Source organism: Mauremys mutica, chromosome 10 (genome assembly GCF_020497125.1).
Source record: "Mauremys mutica isolate MM-2020 ecotype Southern chromosome 10, ASM2049712v1, whole genome shotgun sequence".
Classification (NCBI taxonomy): domain Eukaryota; kingdom Metazoa; phylum Chordata; order Testudines; family Geoemydidae; genus Mauremys; species Mauremys mutica.
Window position 1 is genome coordinate 20,585,821 of NC_059081.1, and position 23,209 is coordinate 20,609,029.

General features: G+C 37.5%; 1 protein-coding gene across 1 annotated transcript in view; it reads right to left on the reverse strand.

Annotated features, from left to right (window-relative positions):
- LRP1B (LDL receptor related protein 1B) overlaps nt 1-23,209 on the reverse strand; it is a 1,288,869-nt gene that overhangs the window by 91,789 nt on the left and 1,173,871 nt on the right. Inside the window, exons 74-79 of the mRNA XM_045032831.1 lie at nt 21,778-21,900; nt 19,515-19,637; nt 19,127-19,264; nt 16,029-16,163; nt 9,100-9,219; nt 6,615-6,856 (exon numbers count right to left, since the gene is read on the reverse strand). Of these exons, the coding sequence (XP_044888766.1) occupies nt 6,615-6,856; nt 9,100-9,219; nt 16,029-16,163; nt 19,127-19,264; nt 19,515-19,637; nt 21,778-21,900 (881 nt within the window). The remainder of the gene's footprint in view (nt 1-6,614; nt 6,857-9,099; nt 9,220-16,028; nt 16,164-19,126; nt 19,265-19,514; nt 19,638-21,777; nt 21,901-23,209) is intronic.

Here is a 23,209-nt window from a genome sequence, read left to right on the forward strand (position 1 = left end):
CGCGGGACCGGCGACCGGCAGAGCGCCCCCCGCGGCATGCCGCTGTGCTTGGGGCGGCAAAATCGCTAGAGCCGCCCCTGCGTGGAGTGTACATTCAAAAGTACAGTAACTCCTCACTTAAAGTCATCCCGGTTAACATTGTTTTGTTATTAGGCTGCCGATCTATTAGAGAACAAACTCGTTTATAGTCGCGCAACATTCCGTGATAAGGTTGTTTGGCTCATCCCGCTCCACCCAGCCACCCAGCGCTCCTGCCAGGCAGCAGGGTCAGGGAGTGGGAACTTGACCCATTCCATCACCTGGCGTTCCAGCTGGGGAGCAGTCTTGGGGTGCGGTGGCTTATCCCACTCCGCCCGCTCGGCATTCCAGCCGGGGAACAGGCAAGCCCCCGACCCTGCTCCTTGGCAGGAGTGCTGGCAAGCCCCCACACCCAGATCCCACTATGCCCTGCTTCAACCAAGCTTCACAATCATCATTGGTAAATACAGTATTAAATAGTTTGTTTGAAATTATTTAAAACTTATACTGTATATGTATATAATGTCTTTTGTTTAGTGAAAAAAAATTCCCTGGAACCTAACCCCCCCATTTACATTAATTCTTATGGGGAAATTGGATTCGCTCAACATTTTTTTGTTTAAAGTAGCATTTTTCAGGAACATAACTACAACGTTAAGAGAGTTGTTACTGTATGGATCTGTGCAGACAATACTTTAAGAATTGTTTATCTTTAGTAGTCAATGTTTGCATAGTTAACACTATGGAAAAACAATAAGAGTAACTGTCTAAAAGAAACAATGGATTGAATGGAAAGATTGGCAAAAAAAAAAAAAAGAGGATACGCTGGAAAATGAATTTGTGAAACTACATCTTTTACATTTGATATATCTTAAATATTTGCAACACTAGTTAAATAGCAATTTGCCTACAGTATCGATTTTTAATGTGCATTAACACAGCATTCACAATTCATTCAATCTTGCTTGTAAAAGGCAGAATTACTAAATTATTAAAAATGATTTTATGTTCCATAAATAATAAACCCATAAATAATAATCTAACTCTACAAAGATACATTTAGAAAAATAGTCTAGCAACTGCTTTGTATAGGGCGAGTCACTTCTGTATTACAGGCTAATATACAGAAAGCTTTACAGAAACTGCATTTCTGTTCTTATTAGACTACAGTTCTTCTAATTGCCAGTTTTCTTTCTATGCTCTTTCACCAAAAACAGTATCTGAATTTGAGTCACAACAACTCTCTCTCTGTCTTGAAAAAATTGTCCCAATTAATTGATGTATCCAGTTTCAAAGGATGCCAGTTATTAGCTTTATCACTTATTACCAGTTTAATTATATAGTTTTCACAGGATCAAAATGCATGCATCTTTTGCTTCTGTCAGAGTTGATATCTACTCTGAATTATTTTAGTGCATCCATTTGAATCAAACTTTAACTTGTTTCATAGACTTATAGAAATCTGCAGATATCTGTGGAAAGCTAATCCCTCAGTGTAATTTCATCTGAGGGATTTTTGTATTAATGTAATTACTTACAAACACAGGTGAGGCTTGTTCAAGTTTACTACCCTGATTTACAGATCAAAGATACTGCTCAATCTAGACTAAAAGATACGATTTAACCTTTGGCAGTTTATCACTTCAAAAACCTGAGTTACAATTAAGGAATTGTCAGACTTCCAAATTTCCAAATACCAAATTTAAACACCAGCATTAAAGTAATATTGATTGTTTAGAAAACTAATTAACCTGCTGATCAATTATGTGTTAGAGCAGGGGGAGATGAGTGCTTCGCAAACGTAACAGAGGTCTATCAGAGATGGACAGTCTCTTTGGGAATTTACTGACTGATTTGCAAAAAAAACCCAAAAAAAACCCAACCCCCCACTGACTGACGAGCGCAGTTTGGGAAGATACAGTACATCTTGACTAGTGGCTTCCAGTATACCACATAAGGCAAACATAGGGAAGGATCAGGGAAATGCTGCAGCAAACAGAAAATATCAGCAAAGTTGAGGTGATTCTATTTAGTTTTGAGCACAGATACAGATAGTGTGATAGAATGCCAAGGAAAGTAAGGATGTGACTGAATAGGGAGCATAATATGGAATCAGCAGAGATTGAATCTAGAGTATTTTGGATCATTGCTTACAACTTTGGATTGGCTGAAAGACAGAAGTATTCTTCAATGAATAAAAAGTATGTGGAATTATAAGAATATATAATCGCCCCAAGCAGAGTAGCCAAAGGAAGAAGACAGAATGTCCAGAAAACTATGCAAGTTTCACCTTGTGGAGTTTGAGGGGGCCTAGAGGAGGCAGGTGTTATGTCCCATACCTTCATGGATCCACAGTGAAGTGAAGCCTGAGTCTAAGAGACGCTGGGTCAGTGGGACAGATCTTCTGTACTGTTCTTCTTGTGTCTCTTTACCGGCACAGAATGGGGCTCCTACTGTACCAGTATTCACCAATTACTCCCTCCCCACCTTTTCTTCCCCCAGACTGTCCAAATAAAAACCTTTTTGAGAGACTGAAGAGCTGTTTTTAGCAGAATTAATTAGGCATAGATATCTGCCACTTTTGCACAGAAATGTACCTACTGAGCTTAGCCTCCCAAGTTTCCATTGTGACTTGACCCTGACCTCTAGAAAGCCAGTGGAGGAACTTCCCTGAATTTTTAGGAGGGACATAGCATATAGCACAGCTGGATCTGTCCACCTCTCCTTCACTTCACTATCCTCACGCACAGCCGAGATAAACTCAACTTGGCTCCCCCTCTCAGAAGGTAAGAAGAGAAAAACATTCATTTGCCAGGGAAATGAAATTGGATGAAGGATACTTAGAGGAGTCTGAAAACTGGTAAGCAAGAAATGACAGCTAGAAGAGATTTTATAGTCTAGAGGAGAATATGGTACTACGGAGTCCATGTTCAGGTAGTCCATATCTATCATGTGAACACAAGTATCAGGAATTAATACTAATTAACAGAATAAAATAAAAATATTTAATATGTAATCAATTATCTAATTTTGAAATACTTACATAAACACAGGCACAAATGTCACATTATTACCCTCAGTGGAAGTGGTGATAATGTCCTTAATGCAGTTCCAAGCTTCTTTATTTATTTTTTTTGTAAAATGTCCAAATCAATTTTCATTTTATTTTCCAGTAAAAACTACTTGAAAATACATTAAGAAAAAAACTCAGCATTTCTGCGGAGGTGGATGAAGTGACATTTAGGTCTGTTTAAAAATATTAAGCTTTTTTCTTTTTTGCCTGAGAACACCAGTCAGGCAGTTAGCAATATAATGATATACATTAAGAAAGGAATAAATATGAAATACTGAATATGTACTCTTTTCATTTTTAAATACATGAAAATCATATCCCATGGGGATGTTATAGTATCCTTCCTTCCTTTTAGAAGAGAATTTATAAGAAGGATCCACTAAGTCTTGCAACAGGATTCCAGTATAATAGAGTCCTTAATACTTGTGATATAGGAACAATCACACCAGATCAGACAATTGGTTGCTATCCATTTTAAATTTGTTGTCTTTCCATTGCACTGATTGTCCCCTTATTCTTCATTAAAGAGTGGCGTCAAATTTGTTTTTTTCAAACCATTCCTCCCTTCCATGGGTCCTGCACCTTGATGTGGTGCAAAGGTTTGTGTGCTCCATTAACCCTAAGAGCTATGCCAGTGGGAATTTTAACTCCTAGTTAGGTTACCCAAGCTGGATAGGTCAAAGATTCAGGACAACAGGAAAAGCATTCCATTGGTCCTCCAGGTTGGAGATTGAGTGTTAAAGCCAAGAACCTATCCTCACAGGAAAGCGAAGCTATAGAAAGGCAACGAGGCAGCCATTTTGGCAAGCAGCAGGCCAAAGCAATGGATTCTGTCTCAGCAGAAACAGTGGGTTTGAGAGAAAGCCATGACTCTGAGAAATTCTTTATTAATGGTTAAAACAAACGATGAACGTATGGAACAGTAGAACAATGGATGCAACAATAAAAGCGGTGCAGATGCTGAAAGAACTGAATGAACAGAATCATGAAATCCTTGGACTAAGTGAATGTGGATGGCCAGGAGCTGATAAAAGATTCAAAAATGAAAAAGTAGAATATATTCAGAGAAATAAAATGATTACCACTCAGAGGAAGTATAATTAATTAAGACTTTCAAATAGAAAAACAGTTTATACACTAGAAGCTAATTAACAGACAATTGCTCCAAGATAGGCTTCAAATACCATACATGAAAATGACAATGAGACAACAATGAGATCAAAGATCAGTTTTTCTATTGTCTACAAGCTCTGACAGACAATATTCCCAAGCATTACATCTGCTTAGTAAGGGGGGACTTCAATGCCAAGGTTGGGGATAATACCTCGGCCCCTCCTGTTCTCTGCCTGTGCACAGAATAGTTTAGTCTCCTGGGGACGGTAATACTTTGGTTTAATTCTGGCTGTTGGGTTAGTGTGGGGGTGGCTGAATTGTGTTATTAGCCTGTGATATATAGCATTTCAGACTAGATGATCTGGTGGACACTTCTAGCCATAAACTCTATGACAACAAAAGGGGAAAGCAATGAGTAAGCACAGCCCTGGTTCCCAAAATGAGAGCAGTTAAAGACTGCTAGAACTGTGGTGGTCTTGGGGCTTGTAATTGGTGGAAAATTATTCCCCCCCAAAAAATCCAAATGGGAATGTGGAATTCCCTAGATGGATTACCAGGAACCAGAGTGACCATATATGTACTGAAGGAAATTGAGATCAACTCTCCTCAGTGTCATAGCATAAATAGGAACTGACATCAGAAATACCACATTTGTGTGTGGCAAGATTGAAGATCAAACTTAACAAAAACAAAACCCCTAAAACCACCAGGAAAATTGACAGCCAATGGCTAATAGACAAGTCATTACAGCAGCAATTTCAAACTAAACTGAACAACAGATTTCAGGTGCTACAAGATAACATTGACATATCCTATCTCCATGACAGTATCATAGATGCCAAAACAACTGTAACTGGTTTCCAAATAAGCAAACCTAAATTCTGGATAAGTGAGGATATATGGAACTGTGTGAAAGAAGGAAACAAACCAAAGCAAATATTAGCTACTCAAAAATACCTCCAGAAAAAGACCCAGTAAAAAAGATCTGTATTAAAAAAGGACAAAGCAGTGAAAAACAGCCTGAGAAGAGACAAGAGGAAATACATGGATCAAAGAATTTGGAGTGGCTCTAAAAGAGGTGATAGTTAAAACCCTTTATCAACTCAACAAGGTCCTATTAGCAAGTTTAAATGGTGAGCCACTTAAAGATGCACAAGGAAATTAAACATTTATTCTGACTGTTTATTTTCTGTCTCTTAGCCAGTTTATAATCCATGACAGAACTTTACCCCTCATATTACTTAGTTTCCTTAATAACCTGTTGTGTGGGGATTTGTCAAAGGCTTTTTGAAAGTCTAAATAAATTATGTCACCTGGTTCTCCTTTATCTACAACTTTGTTTACATGATCAAAGAATTCTAAGAGATTAGAGTTTTATAGTTTTACTTCACAAAGCAGCGTGGTTTCTCCCTCATTTTTAACTATTGTTTCAGTCAGTGTTCCTGGATTGCCCCTTAGGTCTTTATTAAAGGTTGAGCTATGGTGATTGACAGCAGCTGAAGATCTGGCTTGCAGTGGGTACATGTGTTATTCTCTAGTTCTCAGATATATAACTGATTTTAATGAGAGGTTGCCTATTATTGTTAGCAACTCTTAAATTCCTTCAGAATTTTTGGAGGTATACCAATTTATAGCCTTACTCCATTTTTTTTCATTTTATGTTTTTTTCAGTAATGCTTATTATTATGTCAAGGTCTCCATCCTTTCTTCCTTCCTTCCACTGAAAGCTCTCTCTCTCTCACACACACACATATTAAGTTACATCCACATCAGATCTCAGACTTCCTGTATTAGTGATGTGCTGCCAATAGTTTAACAAAAAATATCTCCATTAGCCTGTAATAAGCTTCATGTACCAGGGAATATATGTGTTTGCAGAGAAAAGGTATATGGGAAGAGAGAAGCAATTTGTTTGTTTTCCTGTTTAAATGAAATTAAGTTTCATAACTATAATTAAGGGAGGAAGTACTACCACTTGGCAAGCTAATATTAAATGCACTTTACTTGAATTTTGCTCTACAAGTACTTTTATCATCTACAAGGTAAATCATCTGTTTTACTAAGTGGTACCCAGAGAGGGGGTAATCTCATTCACAGGCAAGTAAAGCATAAGAACCTTCATTTTCATGGCAGAATTATAGCCAGGGTCTCCGGAAAACCCTTCAGAGCCCTTTCCAGAATATTACTGTCCCATAGAGTTTAGTTTAGGAAGGTACTAGTGATTTATTTTGAAGCACATGTAATTTGAATAAAGCCCTGATCAAGTAAAACTTATTTCATATAGCATACACATCTGTATACATTTAATATTTTCTCCAACCTAGACAAAATGGATATATACCATTGAAAAGGAGAAATAAGTAAATAAGCAAAGATTTGCATTTTGCAATTATCAGGTTGGTTTACTTACGATCAAACCACTATTACTTTGTCTTCTTTCTCTGCTGTGGAGCTTTTTGTAGAAAATACCTCCTGGATTAAACTGAGTACTCCAAATAATCATATCACCTTGATAATATACATCCATCCCAGTTATCCTTGAATTATGTTCAACATGTGAAATTTGTTGATGAACATCACTGTAGTTGAATGGATATATAAAACCCAGGATATCAGTGTCATTAGCAATGTAGAGAACTTGATCTTCAGAGCCTGGGGATTATTATAATGAAATACAAAAATAAAGTGAATTTCAACTAACACCTAGTAAAAATCAATATTTTTCATTTGTATCGATTTTTTTTAGATTTGGTATAATTTCTTAATGTTAACAAGGGAACTTGGTTTGCATTTGCCCACCCTTATAAACACTATCTTACTATTAGAAGTAGTAATACTCTGGTAGTACCTGCAGTGTGCTAGATGATGCCCATACACAGTCCTTGCCTCAAGGAGTTTATTGATTAAAAACACAAGCAACATATGAATGGTAGGGGAGATTGTGCAAACATAGCAATATAATTTTAATACTCACTACTACATATATCCCATTTCATATTAATTACGTACTTTTAAAATTTCTTAAATAAACATACATTAAAGGCAATTTTTACATGCCAAGATTTCATATGCATTATTTGAACTTGCTCTACAAATTAAGAAAGGGCAATGATCCTGTTTCCACTGAAGTTAACAGAGTTTTGAAACTGACTTCAATGGGAACACAAACGGAGTAGTGTCATGAACCATGTTCACCATTAAATTCAGCATTTAATCATAGGGGTCTCTGAGATACCCCAGTTATTACCTATCTGAAATGCCTGGGAACCATTAATATTATCTATATAAAATAGTATTCTCTGAAATCTATAAATGAAGTTTGAGGAAAAAAATATATAATTATTGGATATATAAAGAGCACACTAATGGTCTTTACTTTATTTTAAAATTTAGATCATATTTGTCCACAATAAATGACTTACAGTAACTACCATCCAAGATTTCATGTCTTACGGATATAAGATATTCAATGCCATTTGCTCCCCGCACTATTGCTAAAAAAATGTCATAATGGGAGCTATTTCACAGGAAATAGTAATTGAAAAAGTGGCCATGCAGTTATACCACACTATTCTGTGCCATCCGCCAGAATGGTGCATGGACAGACAGGGTAATGAGCGTGACCAAAAACTTGTATGAAGACTAAGGATCGAGAGATAAAGGTATTTATTAAATTATAAGCCTAATGTTAAATTCTTCTATGTCACGCTTGATTACAAGTAGCTACCCACCAACAGCAGCATGGTGTGCTCAAGATCCTTTATCTTGATCTTATTGGTTCCTCAATAGCAAATGAGGATTATGAACCCTGATAGAGTTCTTATTATGTGTAGAGCAAATTAATATTGACTCAAGAGAGTCATCCTTCTGTGAAAGGTCATCATTAGAAAAAATGGGGCATTCAGTGTTCATATGGCGTTGACGGTTGCCACCCACAATACACTATAACCTCACCTCCACTGTAGGATTGTTAGGAACTACTATGGGAGTACTGTGGACATACTTTCATATATCCAACAACTGAAAAATGACATTTCAATAGAGAATAGAAATTTAAATTATTTCACTCAGGCAGTGGATTATTGCTTGTTTTCCTTTTAAGTCAATGAAAATTGGTCCCCTAAATGTTGTATAATGTGGAGGAGCATACAACACTCATTCCTTAACACAGTCCATTATCCACGAGCATTTTGCCAACAATAATAATATATGCATATGTATTCACTTTGAATTTATATATTACTTCAAAGCCGTAAATATTATTGTCCCACTTCCAGTTTGGGACTGAGGCACAGAGAGATTAAGGTCAGATTTCAAAAAGTACCTGGGTACCTAATGATGCAGATGGGTGCCTAGTGGGATTTTCAAAAGTGCCTATGTGAATTAGGTGCCTAAATACCTTTGTAATGGGGCCCTAGGTGATTTGTCCAAGATTGCTCAGCAAACCAGTGAGAAAGCCTCCAAATATCCAGTCATTTGCTCCAAACGTTAGAAAATGTGTCCATGAAAAAAATCTGATTCTGCTCCCAGGCTTCTCAAACTTCAACACAACACCTACATTATTAAATAATATCTTTATCTGACTTTTCAGTCATTTGTGTTTTAATATTAATATTATGTGTCTTATCCTTGTTGGAAAACATATTTAAACAGGAGAAATTGTAGTTGGTAGAAATGTAAAACACATGCAGGCAAAGGGATAGTTTGCTTATGTATACTTGGAAAGATGGCTTTCTTGATGATCACAAGTAAATCTACATTGTTTGAAATATTCGACTTATTTTTCTTAACATGAATTATAAAGTCAAAATACAGTAGTATGCATTAAATATGTAAATAATTATGTAAGTAATTAACTAAATATTATTAATTAGGTATAATTTTTGTAGCCTTACCTTTTGCTATGCAGCTGTTATTCTTTTCCTTATAATTTCTCTCACATATACATTTGTATGATCCTTTAATATTAGCACACTGATGTGTACAGGTGCCAAATATCATGCATTCATTGATATCTAGGGGGAAAAACACTCATCATAAGAGAATACATACTTGGATTAAATGTATCAGTCCACTGTTCTAGGATTCAGCTGAACACAAAATTCCAAGCACTTCATTCCTTCATTCCAACGGTGAACAAAACACTTCACCAGACTCTCCTCCAGTCTTATTTTGTCTCCTACCTTCCTACTCTTGTCGCTAATATCACTCCATTATCATTAATAAACATCTGTAATCAATTCTGAAGACTAAAAAGTATTATCAACATCTCCAAGGGATCTCTGTTTGGCATGCTCAAAACTGTAATTATCACCATCTCATAGAAAACCTATACTTCACAGTTTCCTACTTACCTATTTCCCTTTCCTTAAGGTTGGGTTAGATTGCAAAACTCTTACTCACATTTGTGAGTAGTCCCACTGAAGCAGATCAAAATAATTGTGCAAGTAACTGCTCATCTATTTACCACAGTTCACAATATGCTCCTGAGAAAGAATATGGAGAAAGTGGATCTTCTCTCACTTTTCCGAATAATACTTCCAGCACAATAATCTTGACTGCTCTCAAACTAGCTGGACACCCTTTACATTGCAGAGAGCACCCTTCTCAAGGTATTTAATAACTCCTTTCCCTTATTCTATTTGATCTCAGTACAGCTTTCAGGGTTATAGGTTGTTATTTTTCTTCAGCTCCTCAGAAAACAATTTGGTGTTACCAGTATCTTCATCTAGTAGTTTAAATTGCATCCCTTTAATGGATCTATTGAAATTCCTGTTGGAAGCTTAAAATCATCTGTTTACATCTTCCATTATGAAATCATTTAAACTTCTGACTTTGGTCCTCTGACATTTCATTGTTTGCTTTAATCTTGGACAATACCTTCGAGCAAATTATACACATATCTAAATCCCTCTATCTCTTGCCCATCTTCTTATCTTGATTTGCTTAGCCCATAGCTATGACTGAGGTCCTCATTCTTGTGAAAAGTCACATTTATCTCAACTCTTTCACGTCATTAACATTCTTTCCCGCTCCCCCATTTTTCTGGAAATCTCAACATTATTTCTTCTAGGATAATGTATTATTTCTGTAAAGTGTTTTTGACATATACAAAGGACCATACACAAAAATTAAATTGTATTGAACTGTATGCTAATTACAATTATGCAACTAATTTCTCTATGCATCTCATTGAGAAAATGCTCCTTTTTTCAAAGTTAATTTAGTCAGGATGGATGAAGTTTACACATGTCAATGATCTTTCATTTTGAACAACCTAAGAAATAATAGTTGCAATCTTAGTCTGGTGGAAGCCTGACAGATAAAATAAAAACAAACAAACAAACAAAAAGCAAACTGGTTGTATGCGACATCTATTGATGAACTTAACAAATAGAACAGAATTGACTGTGAAGAGTGAGTTAATGAACAGGTGGAAAGAAGGGGAGAATCAACTTCACTCTTTCTGCATTCGTCAATACTGGTTCTTGGAAGTGGATGGGACAATCGACTGCTTAGTTACGAGTGGTACAGAATGAAGGAATTTTGAGACAAGATGAAAGGGATTTTTATGCCCAAATGACTTGTTTGTACAATTTTTTTTCCCTAGTTAGTCCAATGAAAGGTGTTACCTCTAAACAAATAATGAAAGATGAAGGAAAACTAAAGCAGAGAAAGCTTATATTACATTTCTGACATCAAGGCATGTATAAACTCACGTTTTCTGGCACTTGTGTGTCTGATGGGAAAAGGATTAAAGTTCATAATATGAGTATGAATTCTGATGACTCCTCAGGTTAGTTTCCGGGAGTATTTGTTGCATGTGTTAGCATTAGTCTTGCACCCTGATGAACTTTCTTTATATAGAGGCATTAGCTCACTAAGTGAATTGATAAAGAAAAATTTAGATGCCTTCATTGGTTTTAAATACCCAGACAAATGGTCATTTACCATAATAAATGTAATTCTTAGAGAGCTGCCTCATTATAGACAGTATCCCCTTGTACTGCCGTGTTTCATGGACTTTTTTGAAAGTAATACCTGTTGGAGCCACACAAATGCCCTCTTGTGGTTCCAAGGAGTCAAATATTTTTGGCATCCTTTCCAATGAGAAAGTATGACCTAATTTGTCCCTCACTCAAATAACCAATGAGCCCTGAGTGGCATAGGTTAGAAAATTCCAGATCTTATCTTCCAGCACCTAATAAGCACTTAGTTCTGGATGGATCGACATTATCTGATTAAAATATGACCATATAGATCATTGCTGCAACCACTGTTATATATTTGCAGCAAATATTGTACAAAGGTTGTTGAGTGAGGTGTCTATGAAAAGGTTATGATTTGCTGGTTATGATTATGCTATCTGTATGCATGTATCATTTTTGTATTTTAAGTTGTAAGTATTGGCTCTATACTTGGATTTCAAATATTTGCTCCTGGGGTAACGCCCACAAAGCAGCTCACCAGCACATCTTGGAGGAACTGTTCAAATTAAGTGGCTCATCAAGAAACACTTGATTGACAATGAACCACGGGAGACGCCCATCTACACTGAGTGGATGGTCATGTAAATGTGCTGTTCGGAGTGTAGGTAATGGCTTCCTGCAATGACTGAGGGAAAATGGGCATGAACATGTGATTTGCCCATGTGACTCCAAACTCCATCTTGTTGCTGTAATTATCCACAGTAAGAAGAATGGGGTGCCCTCCACATGGCAAAAACTATAAAAGGCCCTGGAAACACCTCCATTTTGTCTTTATTCCTGCTTCGTACTGAAGCTCTGACCAAAGGACTGAAAGACCCATGCAAGCTGTGGAGGTACTCCAGAGATTTGACTTAAGCTAGCAGTTTATTCCATCACTGCTACAAGCCTGAACCAAGAACTTTGTCATTACTGTATGTAATTGACTCCTTTAACTCTCACATTTTTTTCTTTCTTTCTTTTTATAAATAAACCTTTACATTTTAGATACTAAAGGATTGATATCAGTGTAATTTTTGGGTAAGATCAAAGTTATATATTGACCTGGGTGTGTGGCTGGTCCTTTGGGATAAGAAGAACTTATTATTTGATGAGACTGGTTGCAAAGAACCACTCATCTCTGAACCCAGTGTTTTTGGTGGTGAAATAAGACCTGGAATGCCTGAGGAAACTGCCTTTATGTTTTCTTGCTAGCCAGTGTGGTGAAACAAGAGTTTACTTTTGTGGCTGTTTTGGTATATCTTACAAAAGAATAACCACCAGTTTTGGTTGGGTTTGCCCTACTTCTCAGCAGTTCGTCCTGAATTTGGCATCCTCGGGTGTGACACATTAAGGCATGGTTACAATGGGATCTGGAACTGATGACCCACTTGAGGAGAGGAGATAGTGCTGAAGAGGACCCCTCACTGATTATATCATTATTACTATTATTTATTATTTTTATTACCATAGTGACTAAGACCTCATTGTGATAGGTGCAGTAGAAACACAGAACAACAAGACAGTCCCTACCCTACAGGGTCTTACAGTCTAAATATAAGACAAGAGATGACTCATGAATATAACTAGATGGGGGAGTACAAGTAAACAATGAGACAGCATTGGTCAGCATGATAGGCAGTGGTCTCTGCACACTGGCAGCCTAAACATAGTCAAGTTTTTAATAAGCATCATGGCAAAGGAAAGTTTTGAGGAAGGATTTGCATGTGGATAATGAGGTGGCTTTGTGGATATTTATGGGGAGTGCCTCCCAAACATGAGAGGGAGCATGGGAGAAAACACAAAGGTGCTGGTTTTTTAAATTTAACAAAGGGGCCATGGAGACCAACATCATCGGCTGATCAGGAGTGAGCACTAGCAACTCAACAGCAAATGAGAGATGATAGATAGAATGCAGACTGACTGTGAAGGGTCTTGAAAGTGAAGATAAGCAAATCTTGTTTGAAACAAAAGAGAAGAGGGAGCCAGTGGAGTGATATAAAAAGAGGGGTGATATGGTCAAAGTGATGCAATAGGAAAATGACCTTTGCAGCAGCATTCTGAATGGATATGGGTGAAGTAAGCTTGCATTTGTTAAAGCCAGAGAGAATGATGTTATGGTAATTGAGACATGAGATGCTGAGAACTTGGATGAGAGGTACAGTTCTGTGTGTATAGATAGGAAAGGGTGTATCTTAGAGATGTTATGCAGAAAAAACCCCAACAATATATAGATATAGCCTGTATGTAAGAACCTAGAAAGAAGCCTGAGTCAAAAAGGATGCCCAGGTGATGGGCCTGAGTGACAAGTGTTGTCCACACTGATCAAGAAAGAAAGTAGCAGGTTCATAGGCATTAAGGGTAGTCCCTGTCCTGGCATGTTAAAATGGAAAAAATCTTTGTGATGCTGAGGCCACCTCTTATGCTAATATAATACCAGTATGCCTTTGTAATAGATTTCATAGGTACTTGTTGAGCTCCCAGTACAGATGGATTATGCAGAAGTCAAATTTGGCTTTGGCATTGCAGAAATTTCCCACTGGGCTCAATTATCAGAGTGATCTTTTTGATGGTTATGTAACCTTAGTGCTCATTGAAAACATAGATACTACAGCCTTAGACCCTATTCTATGTGACAACAACTTTTTGGTGTCATAGTGGCCATGATCAGTTTTCACCAAAAAGGCTAGTAGTGATCGGACATCTAATATAGTGAACACCCATGAAAACGAGGCAGGAACTGAGGCTAAAATAGGGAGAGAACAAGTTAAAAATTACTTAAACAAGTGACATGTCTTTACGTCACCAGGGCCTGATGAAATACATCCTAAAATACTCAAGGAGTTGACTGAGGATATATCTGAGCCGTTAGTGATTATCTTCAAAAACTCATGGAAGAGGGGAGAGATTCCAGAGGACTGGAAGAGGGCAAATATAATAGCAATCTATAAAAAGGGGAATATGGACAATTTAGGAAATTACAGACCAGTCAGCTTAATTTCAGTACCCAAAAATATAATGGAGCAAATAATCAATCAATCAGTTATCCAATAGCTAAAAGATAATAAAGTGATAAGTAACAGTCAGCATGGATTTTTCAAGAACAAATTGTGTCAAACCAACCTAATAGCTTTCTTTGATAGGGTAACAAGCCTTGTGGATGAGGGGAAGCAGTAAGTTTGGTATATTTTTACTTTAGTAAGGCTTTTGATACAGTCTCACACAGGGGTGAAAGTAACTTATGGGACTTACCGGTACTGCCAGAGTCCTGAGGGGGGCGTGGCCTCATTCATAAGAGGCGTGGCCTCATCTGTAAGAGGCGTGGCCTCTTAAGATTTAAAGGCCCTGGGGCACCAGCTGTGGCTGGGAGACTCAGGGCCTTTAAATCAACCAGGGCTCCCAGCTGAAGAGGTGGCTGGGAGCACCCCGGGGGGGAACCCTGAGTTTTGCCACTGGGACCGGGATTTAAGGGCCCAGAGCTCCTGCCGCTGAGGGGAGCCCTGAGCCCTTTAAATCCTGGCCCCAGCCCGGCTGCCAGAGCCGTGGCCAGGATTCAAAGGGCTCTGGGCTGCCTGCAGCCGCGGGGAGCTCTGAGCCCTTTAAATCCTGGCCCCTGCCCTGCCGCCGGAGCTGCAGCCGGGATTCAAAGGGCTCTGGGCTGCGAGGAGCTCTGAGCCCTTTAAATTCCAGCCCCAGCCTGGCCGCCGGAGCCGCGGCCAGGATTCAAAGAAAATGTTCCTAAAGTTCAGTGACACAACCTCCCAAGAATGAATATGCAGAGGCCACCTCAATGAAGAGTACACTTTAGCATTGTTGAAGAAAGGCCTGAAAAACCATAAAGGAGCATATCATGTTTTTCAGAAGTATCAAAAGTTCATTTTACAGTACTCTTTAAAAAAAGAGTCCTATACACTCAAGAGGATGTCAGTAAGGCTATACCTTCTAATTGAATGAAACTAATTCTCTGACAGTTCCTGTGATGTTAATTCTTTAGTTTGCATTGCTAAACTAGAGCCAGAATAAAACCAACCAAATTTCTAGCAGTAGTATTCCATATTATAAGTATATCATGTGTGGTTAGTTTCACAGTCCAATTACTCTTAGATATAAAATGACATCCCATAAGTACACATGATTTTTATTAGCTGTACAAATGTATTAGTGCAATTCTATGATATGATTGTTTGTGATGGCAGGGGGCAGGGCTCAGCAGCCCTGGGCTCACTTCCAGTTTGTTTCTTATGCTTCAGGGTTTCAGTCAGCCACCTGCAGGGCTCAGGAATTTTGTTTATTTTTATCTCTTTTCTCTGAAGCATCAGTGACGGCCACAGCTGGAGATGGGACATAGGATGGTGTAGGCCAGGGCACTGAGGTGGCATTGAGCATTCTCTCTAGATATGTGGCTGGCAAGTTCTTGCTTACATGCTCAGGATCTAACTGATCAACACCTGTAGGGTCAGGAAGGAATTTTCCTCAAGGTTTTTCACCTTCTTCTGCAGCATGTTGGTGCAGGCCATTTGACAGGATTACCTGGGTATACCTCACAATCATTTCTCTGCCATTGGTGTGGCCGTGGGCACTGGTACATCTCAGTCCCTTCTATTCTTTGTCTCTGGCACATAATAGTTTTGTTGGGCTATAAGACTTTGTTCTAATTTCAGTTGTTGGTTTTAGTGTGTGGGTGCTGCATGGTGTTGGTGCCCAGTGATATTCAGAAAGTCATACTAAATGATCTGGTGGTGCCTTCTGGCCTTAAACTCTATGACTCTAAAAGCAATAATTTAATTTACTTAGTCAAAGGATGTAGAAGAATTACAATACAAAGCTTTAAAAAAAGCTGCAAAGGAAATATACTGTACCTTCACACTGCCTATTCCTCCTGTTTCTCTGAAATCCAGGCTTACACCGACAGAAAATGAATGATTTTGTTTGATTACAGTATGCATCATCTCCACAAGGATTCACATCAGCTTCACAGGTATATTCAGTGGGACCTATGGGAACAGACTTAAATTGGTAACATGGAATATCTATAAATGGTAAAATAATTAATTGTTACAATTTCTCTCGTATTTTTTTGTGATGCATTCTATTTAATTAAACACATTTGACTATAACTACTAAAGATGCTTGAATAGAACAAAAGATTTCTGAAATTTTAAATTCACTTCAGTCATGCTCACAATACTTCTGTGTTTAATTTCAACAAACATTTATGCAACTGATTATTATTGGCAAAAATATTTCAACAAGGTCTTTGTGGAAATGGACTGTTAAATTCTCACATATGGCTGTCCACAAATGAAGTGCCTGAACTCTCATCCAGTTAGGGAACAGAAACAATACCATGTTTCTTATCTACCCTACCCAACTAATCAACACTGATAGATTATGGCATATTTGCAGATAACTACATTTGTGATCACCCCAAAACATTTTTAAAAACCACAATCACACATACAAAAATCCTCTCAAACATCTTGGAATAACAAACAAATATAGGAAATTGCAAGCTGGCTGTGGATATTCCACAGGCAAAAGAAGAAGCTTAGTATGTCAGATAAATTATTCATTTTTTGTCACTCAACTTTAGTAAATATCCATTTGTATTTTAGCAGTGGGTATTTTACTGATTATATGCATTTGTTCAACTACGTATGATACAATCCATCCATATAACTAACATGTAAGAACCTTAAACTTTCTCCCGTTCTGTGGGGAACTCTAACACTAAGTTCCGGTTAAAAAACAAACACACACTCATATTCTGCAGGACGAATGAATTTTAAGATTACTGTATAACAAATACTTTTATTTCACTATGGCTAAAATGATACCAAAACCATAAAATAGTGGTACACATCTTTATGTGTATCATTTTTTTTATTATTATGGAGGCTACACAGCATAAGAACAAGCTCAAAAAGAATTATTGCAACATCCACTAGCACATTAGTTAAGTATCTCTTGGTATTTCCATGATGAATCTTTGCAAAGCTTGTCCATTGGTACACCCCCTCTCTGGCTAAGGAGATGGACATGGTTATAGTCGAGTGGGCACTAAGTTTCAGTGGACAGGAAACTCTGTAGCTTTGTAAAACTCCTGGATAATGAACTTTATCTATTTGGCTATGATATATCTGGATTTCACTGTACTCTTGAAGAGAAGGAAAATAGATTCAGCTTCTTTCTCAAATCTCAGAAAAGGCTTTTTCCTTTCCTTTCCTTTAGTTCCAAGTTGTGATAAACTTGAAAGGGAAGAGTCCTGAATAATTAAAAGGGGGACAGAATTTTTGGAAAAAATAAGGGTAAGTGTGAAGGACCAACTTATTACTACACAAGGCCGAACATGGAGGACAGTGGAAAGCTCTCCCATTCTCTTGACTGAGGTGACCATTACCCAGGAAACTATTTTCAGAGACTTGCATGGTGACAGGTATCAAGTTTTTTAATGAATTTGATGGATTTCCACTTCATACAGATAAATGAAGTGCCTTGCATAGTGACAGACTCCAATGAGAAACTGCAGAATTTGAATTGATTTGCAAACTTGACACCATTAAATTAGGCTTGAATAAAGACTGGGAGTGGATGGGTCATTACACAAAGTCAAACCTATTTCCCCATGCTAATTTTCTCCCCTACTGTTACTCACACCTTCTTGTCAATTGTTGGAAATGGGCCATCCTGATTATCACTAAAAAGGTTTTTGTTTTCTCCTGCTGATAATAGCCCACCTTAACTGATTACTCTCGTTATAGTTAGTATGGCAACACCCATTTTTTCATGTCCTCTGTGTATATACATCTTCCTACTGTATTTTCTACTGCATGCATCCAATGAAGTGGATTTTAGCCCACAAAAGCTTATGCTCAAATAAATTTGTTAGTCTCTAAGGTGCCACAAGTACTCCTCGTTCTTTTTATGTTCAGAGAGAGAACTGCAGAGCCTCAAAGAAAGATTTATACAATTTGAGAAGGTCCAAGTTCATACTCCTCAGACTTCACAGGAGAACTAACTGGAGGGTGGAGAAAGGGATAAGGATCCCGACATAAGATTACTCTAAAAATCATACTCTTGACAGAGAACCAGAATCTCATAGAAATGCCTGTTCATATAAGACTCTCAGTTTGCTTGTCATATCAAAGAAGTTTGAAAAAGCCTGAATAAATGTATTATCAGGCTTATCCGACTAAACCTTTGATCAAATTTGTCCATCCCACAAGTTGCAAGGACATAAATGGAAAAATGAAGAGAGTGGCTGTGAAAGCCACTCTCATACATTCTAGAATTATTCTAGCTCATATTGAGTTAATTATAGCTGCATGAATTTAGGAAACAGCTGGCTTTCTTAGTATATACTGCAACCATCCTAAGAAAACAACCCCAATGCCACAAGGTACTATAATTTAATGTATTTTCTGCACAATAAAAGTATGTTAATAAAATGTAGGTGTATGAAAGTTATTAGCCTATTTAATTTATTTAAATAAAATATATCTGTGTGACTCTAGCAAGTCCTGAAAATCTGTACTACCAATGTTTGGATGAGTTTCTTTAGTCAGCTTAGTTTCAGTGATTTTGTTTCAGATCAAGAATTTCATATCATAAAACCTTTTTATTTATCTTGATAGAGAAGAATAAGTGTGAAATGAAATATAATCAATTTAAACAGCTAAACCAGCTCAAAATAGATTGAGTCACTCCTTGGAGGGTCAGAGATTTCTTCTCTGTAGCAAATAACTATTATCTTGAAAAGTTGATAATGTTCTTCATATTCTACTTTGAACAGTTAGTGTCAGCTATATTAGTTTGGATACTACTTAGGTTATACTTTTTCATGTTAATAAAAACTCTATTTTGTTGGGTAGGTTCTGCATGAAAGAATACAGTTTCATTGTATTACTTCTTTTGTGCTACAAGCATGAAAAATGGATAGCTTATCAACCAAACTCACTTATTTTGCATCCTTGCTCATCTGAACCATCTCCACAGTCATCAAACCGATCACACTGCAGCTCCATGGGTATACATTTCTTATCACTACAAATAAACTCGTCCTTTTTACAAGGTTTTGCTTTATACGGGATCTTATCTAAATAATCACAAATGAAAAATCACAAGAAGATTAGCAATTCATATTGTTTAGAGTACTTGCACATAAAAATGGAAATGACCATGAAGCATTAAAGAGTTGCAAAGATGTCAAGCCTAATTGTCTTGAGAGTTAAATTATGACCCAAAAGCTTTCAGTTAAGCTTTTCATAAGTACAATTTAATCTTTGTAATAAAATTTTCCTTTAACTGTTTTTTAATCAAATGCCTTAAAAGGTAAATTCACCTACCACAGTGATCTTCATCTGAGTTATCACCACAGTCATCAATCTCATTGCAAATCTGTTCAGGTCGCAGACAAACCCTGTTGTTTCTACATCGGTAGGGTCTTGTAGGTGGGCATGGAAATTTGACTGTATAAAGAAAACATCAGATAGCAGCCATTAACATAGAATAATAACAATCTTTTGTACTTGTGCACAAGCATCCCTCAGTTGCTCAAAAAGCTTACTGTCTTTGTGTTGGTGCCTCCTTCCAGTGTGGTAAATAAGCACTGGCTGTGTAAGTATTGCATGATTTTATGCCCCTCTGATGTGATGAGCTGGCATTTAAGCCGTTGTTACTTTATGAACATTTTATTATTTTACAAGGCTGAAATTAGAATTTTGGGGAGGGCAAATGAGATAATTTTTAAGGTTGTAAAATAATTTAGTTGACTTTAAAAAAAAAATGGAGGCAGGATATTTTGGAGTTGCTCAAAACCTTATATAGTGTTGAAGAAGAGCCCAGTTGCTTATGCTAACAATTACATATAGTTGTCAATAGAGAGCTGGAAAATGTTCATAGTGGAAAAACGTTGGCCAATTCGAGTTTCTACCCCTTTCCCTACACTTAAACTCACAAGAGATAAAAGACATCTGCTAGAAAAATATAAACATTAACAATCTTAAATAAATTAGTTAATAATACATATATTCACAATTCTTTTAACCATAGATCTCAAATTACTTTACAAAGGGGAGTAAGTATAATTGTTCCCATTTTATAGGTAGGAAAGCTAAAGCATAGAGTTGGAGTGACTTGTCCAAGGTCATGAAGCACTCGCACAGCTTGGACAATAACCCAGGGTCTCTTGATTCCTTTTTTCCATGTATTTATCACATAATCTCACCATCTCTATATTGTTTCCTCTTTCCTGCCCTCATCATTTTGATGTATTGTTTTCTAGTGGTTTATTATGCTCTCACTTTCAGAAGCAATCTCTCTCTTTAATTGGTTTATGTTGTTCATATTTGCCCCATTCTCAATTTTCCATGCTTGTGTCATTTTTCATGTCATACTGTCTTTTCTTTTTGTCATCTTTCTGTTATTTCTATCCCTCCACTCACTGGGATCAATGTTTTTTTTTTCTCTGCTAACAGTGATGACCACTGCTGAATCTTGAGAGTCAGCTGGGACCTCCCTTCCTGTACTCGCTCATAGACAAGAAGCTGAGCAGGCTGTCCTGCTGATCCGTCCCTCAGTGGAAGCCACACAGGTTGCTTAGAGGAGCTGGTTCAGTTGCAGGTATCTAGTTGATGGCACTAAGGGCTCATGACAAAGCTAGTTTCACTTATGAAAGCTCCAGTAAACACTCAGATTGTTTAGAGCTCTACTCTAAAATTGAACAAGTTGTAGTGAAAGATTGGTGCTTGCATGTCCATTAAACTCCAAATCCTCTAGGAAAAGATGGGTGAGGCTTAGAGGTATTTATGTAGGAGGAAGACAGTGGGAAGCAAAGTGAAGTAGGGTCCAGAGCTGGTTCTAGTGGGAAGCTACCCCTGGGAGATATGCAGCTGACTGTCCTCTGATCCTGGTTTTCCTCGTTGACACTGCCTTTCCCAGCTCCCCACCACCCCAGCCTCCTAACTGCTTCAAGAAGCAGAGGAAGGGAGTGAATCCAAGAGGGCAGTCTCAGTGAGGTGAAGGGCCTCCCGTCTACCACAGACCCAGCCCTAGCCATAGATCTTCCCCAACTCCAACCTAACCACCTCCCACACCCTTCTGCAGCTCAAGGACCATCCCTCTGCCCTGGAACAAATGGCTGCACTTCCACAATGCCCCTCCTCCTCTGAATCCTGCTTTGGCTGGGGTCCAAGGCACAGCAATGGTCCTGGGAGTGTTATGAGTTCATTTATTCTTGGTAAATGGAAGTGACTTCTCCAAAACTGACTCAGAGATGTACCAGAGTAATTGTAAACCCCATTTGAAAGAAAAAAAATAGGTATTTGCTTATTGCCATTTCTGATTTTAAAATCTCCACTGGACTGTAAAATAATATAATTTAATATATGTTTTGTTTTTATCTAACCCTACTGTTTTTATATCCATATTTAATACAAACCTTTAAAAGTCAAATGAGGAAAAGCATAACTTATTTAGAATCTTGGACAAAAAAGACATAGTGAGTTCTATATATTCCTAAATTGAGGGTTGTAAACTGTACATATTTCTACTTCACTAATTCACTTCAGTGCCACGGAATACAAAGCATTAAAATAACAAAAGGCATACCACACATTTCAGGGACTTCATCTGAGTTGTCTCCACAGTCATCTTCTCCATCACACACCCAAAAATGGAGTTTACAAAGTGAATTGTTGCACAGAAACTCATCGGCTTTACATATATTTCCCCCTTGAAGAAATAAATAAATGTGAACTCATGGTATAAATAAAACAAATACACCCTATTTTCATTTGTCCATATTCTGCTGTAAGATAATGAAACATGGAGCATAATTTAAAGGGCCAAATCCCATGGGGAAGGCTTGGGAGAGGCTTGCAGAAAGGGGAGATGGCCATTCAATACATTTTCCCCAACATAGCATAGCCACTCATTGCTCTTTCTTTGCTTTGTGGCTCCTGTAATGAAGCCAAGTTCAGTGTGACTTTGAGGGGCTAAGGCAGGAAAGGAGGTACAGGAGTCAGGAGACAACCACCCCATGTAGCGTGTTCCCCTTGAAGTTATTCAGCCTCTATAATAGTTGAAATATCTTAGAATCATAGAACCATAAAGTTAGGAGGGACAGAAAGGGTCAGATAGTCTAAGCCTCTGCCAAGAAACAAGATTTGTTGTGTCTAAACCATCAAAGACAGATGGCTATCCAGCTTCTTTTTGAAAACCCCCAGTGAAGGAGCTTATTTTAATCTTCTATGCAGCTTTTCTTTATTGCAGAAGGGTTCTGAGGGCAAAGGACTTGAGTACATCAGGACACAATGCTGCAAGGTGCAAGTGGAGAAACAAAAAGAAAGATTCCAGGTTTGTCCTAAATGGATTGTGATGTTCCAACTTTGGCTCTCCATTCCTCCTCCTAAATCCACTCTGCCACAGACCATATATTCCAGAAGTGATAGAGCAATAGAGCATAACAGCCCAACAAACACCTTTTGTGTTTTTTCAGTAACAGAGTGGACGGGTTGGGTTTGCTTGTTAATTCAGCTAAAAAAGGACCATTAAGAGACACGGGACAGAAGTTACTTTATATATTATATAAGCTTAATTATAAAAGTTTAAGTATTTATGGTATTTCCTCCTTTTCCAATATGCCGGACTCTTTCTTGAAGTGGTGTAACTTGTATTCTACTAAAAACACTTCAATCAGCATTTAGATTATTAAATATGTTGTTCATTATTTTGTTCATATATCAATTATATCACAATACAGAATTGATTTTCTTTATCAAATTAACAAGAAATTTAGTAAACAAGAACAGGTGTTTGGGTTTTTTTTTAAACGATTAAGAACATTAGGTAGATTGCCATGCATACAGAATACAAACAAAAGAATAATTTTCCATGTTTACTAGGTTTTCAGTTCTCTAACCTAAGTAATATAGTCATTTCTGTTTTGTTCAAGGTTTTTAATAATCCATCCACTTGAAGTTTTCACAATAGAAACAGATGTTATAGTATTAAGAACAGTTTCTGACTTCTTGTATTCATT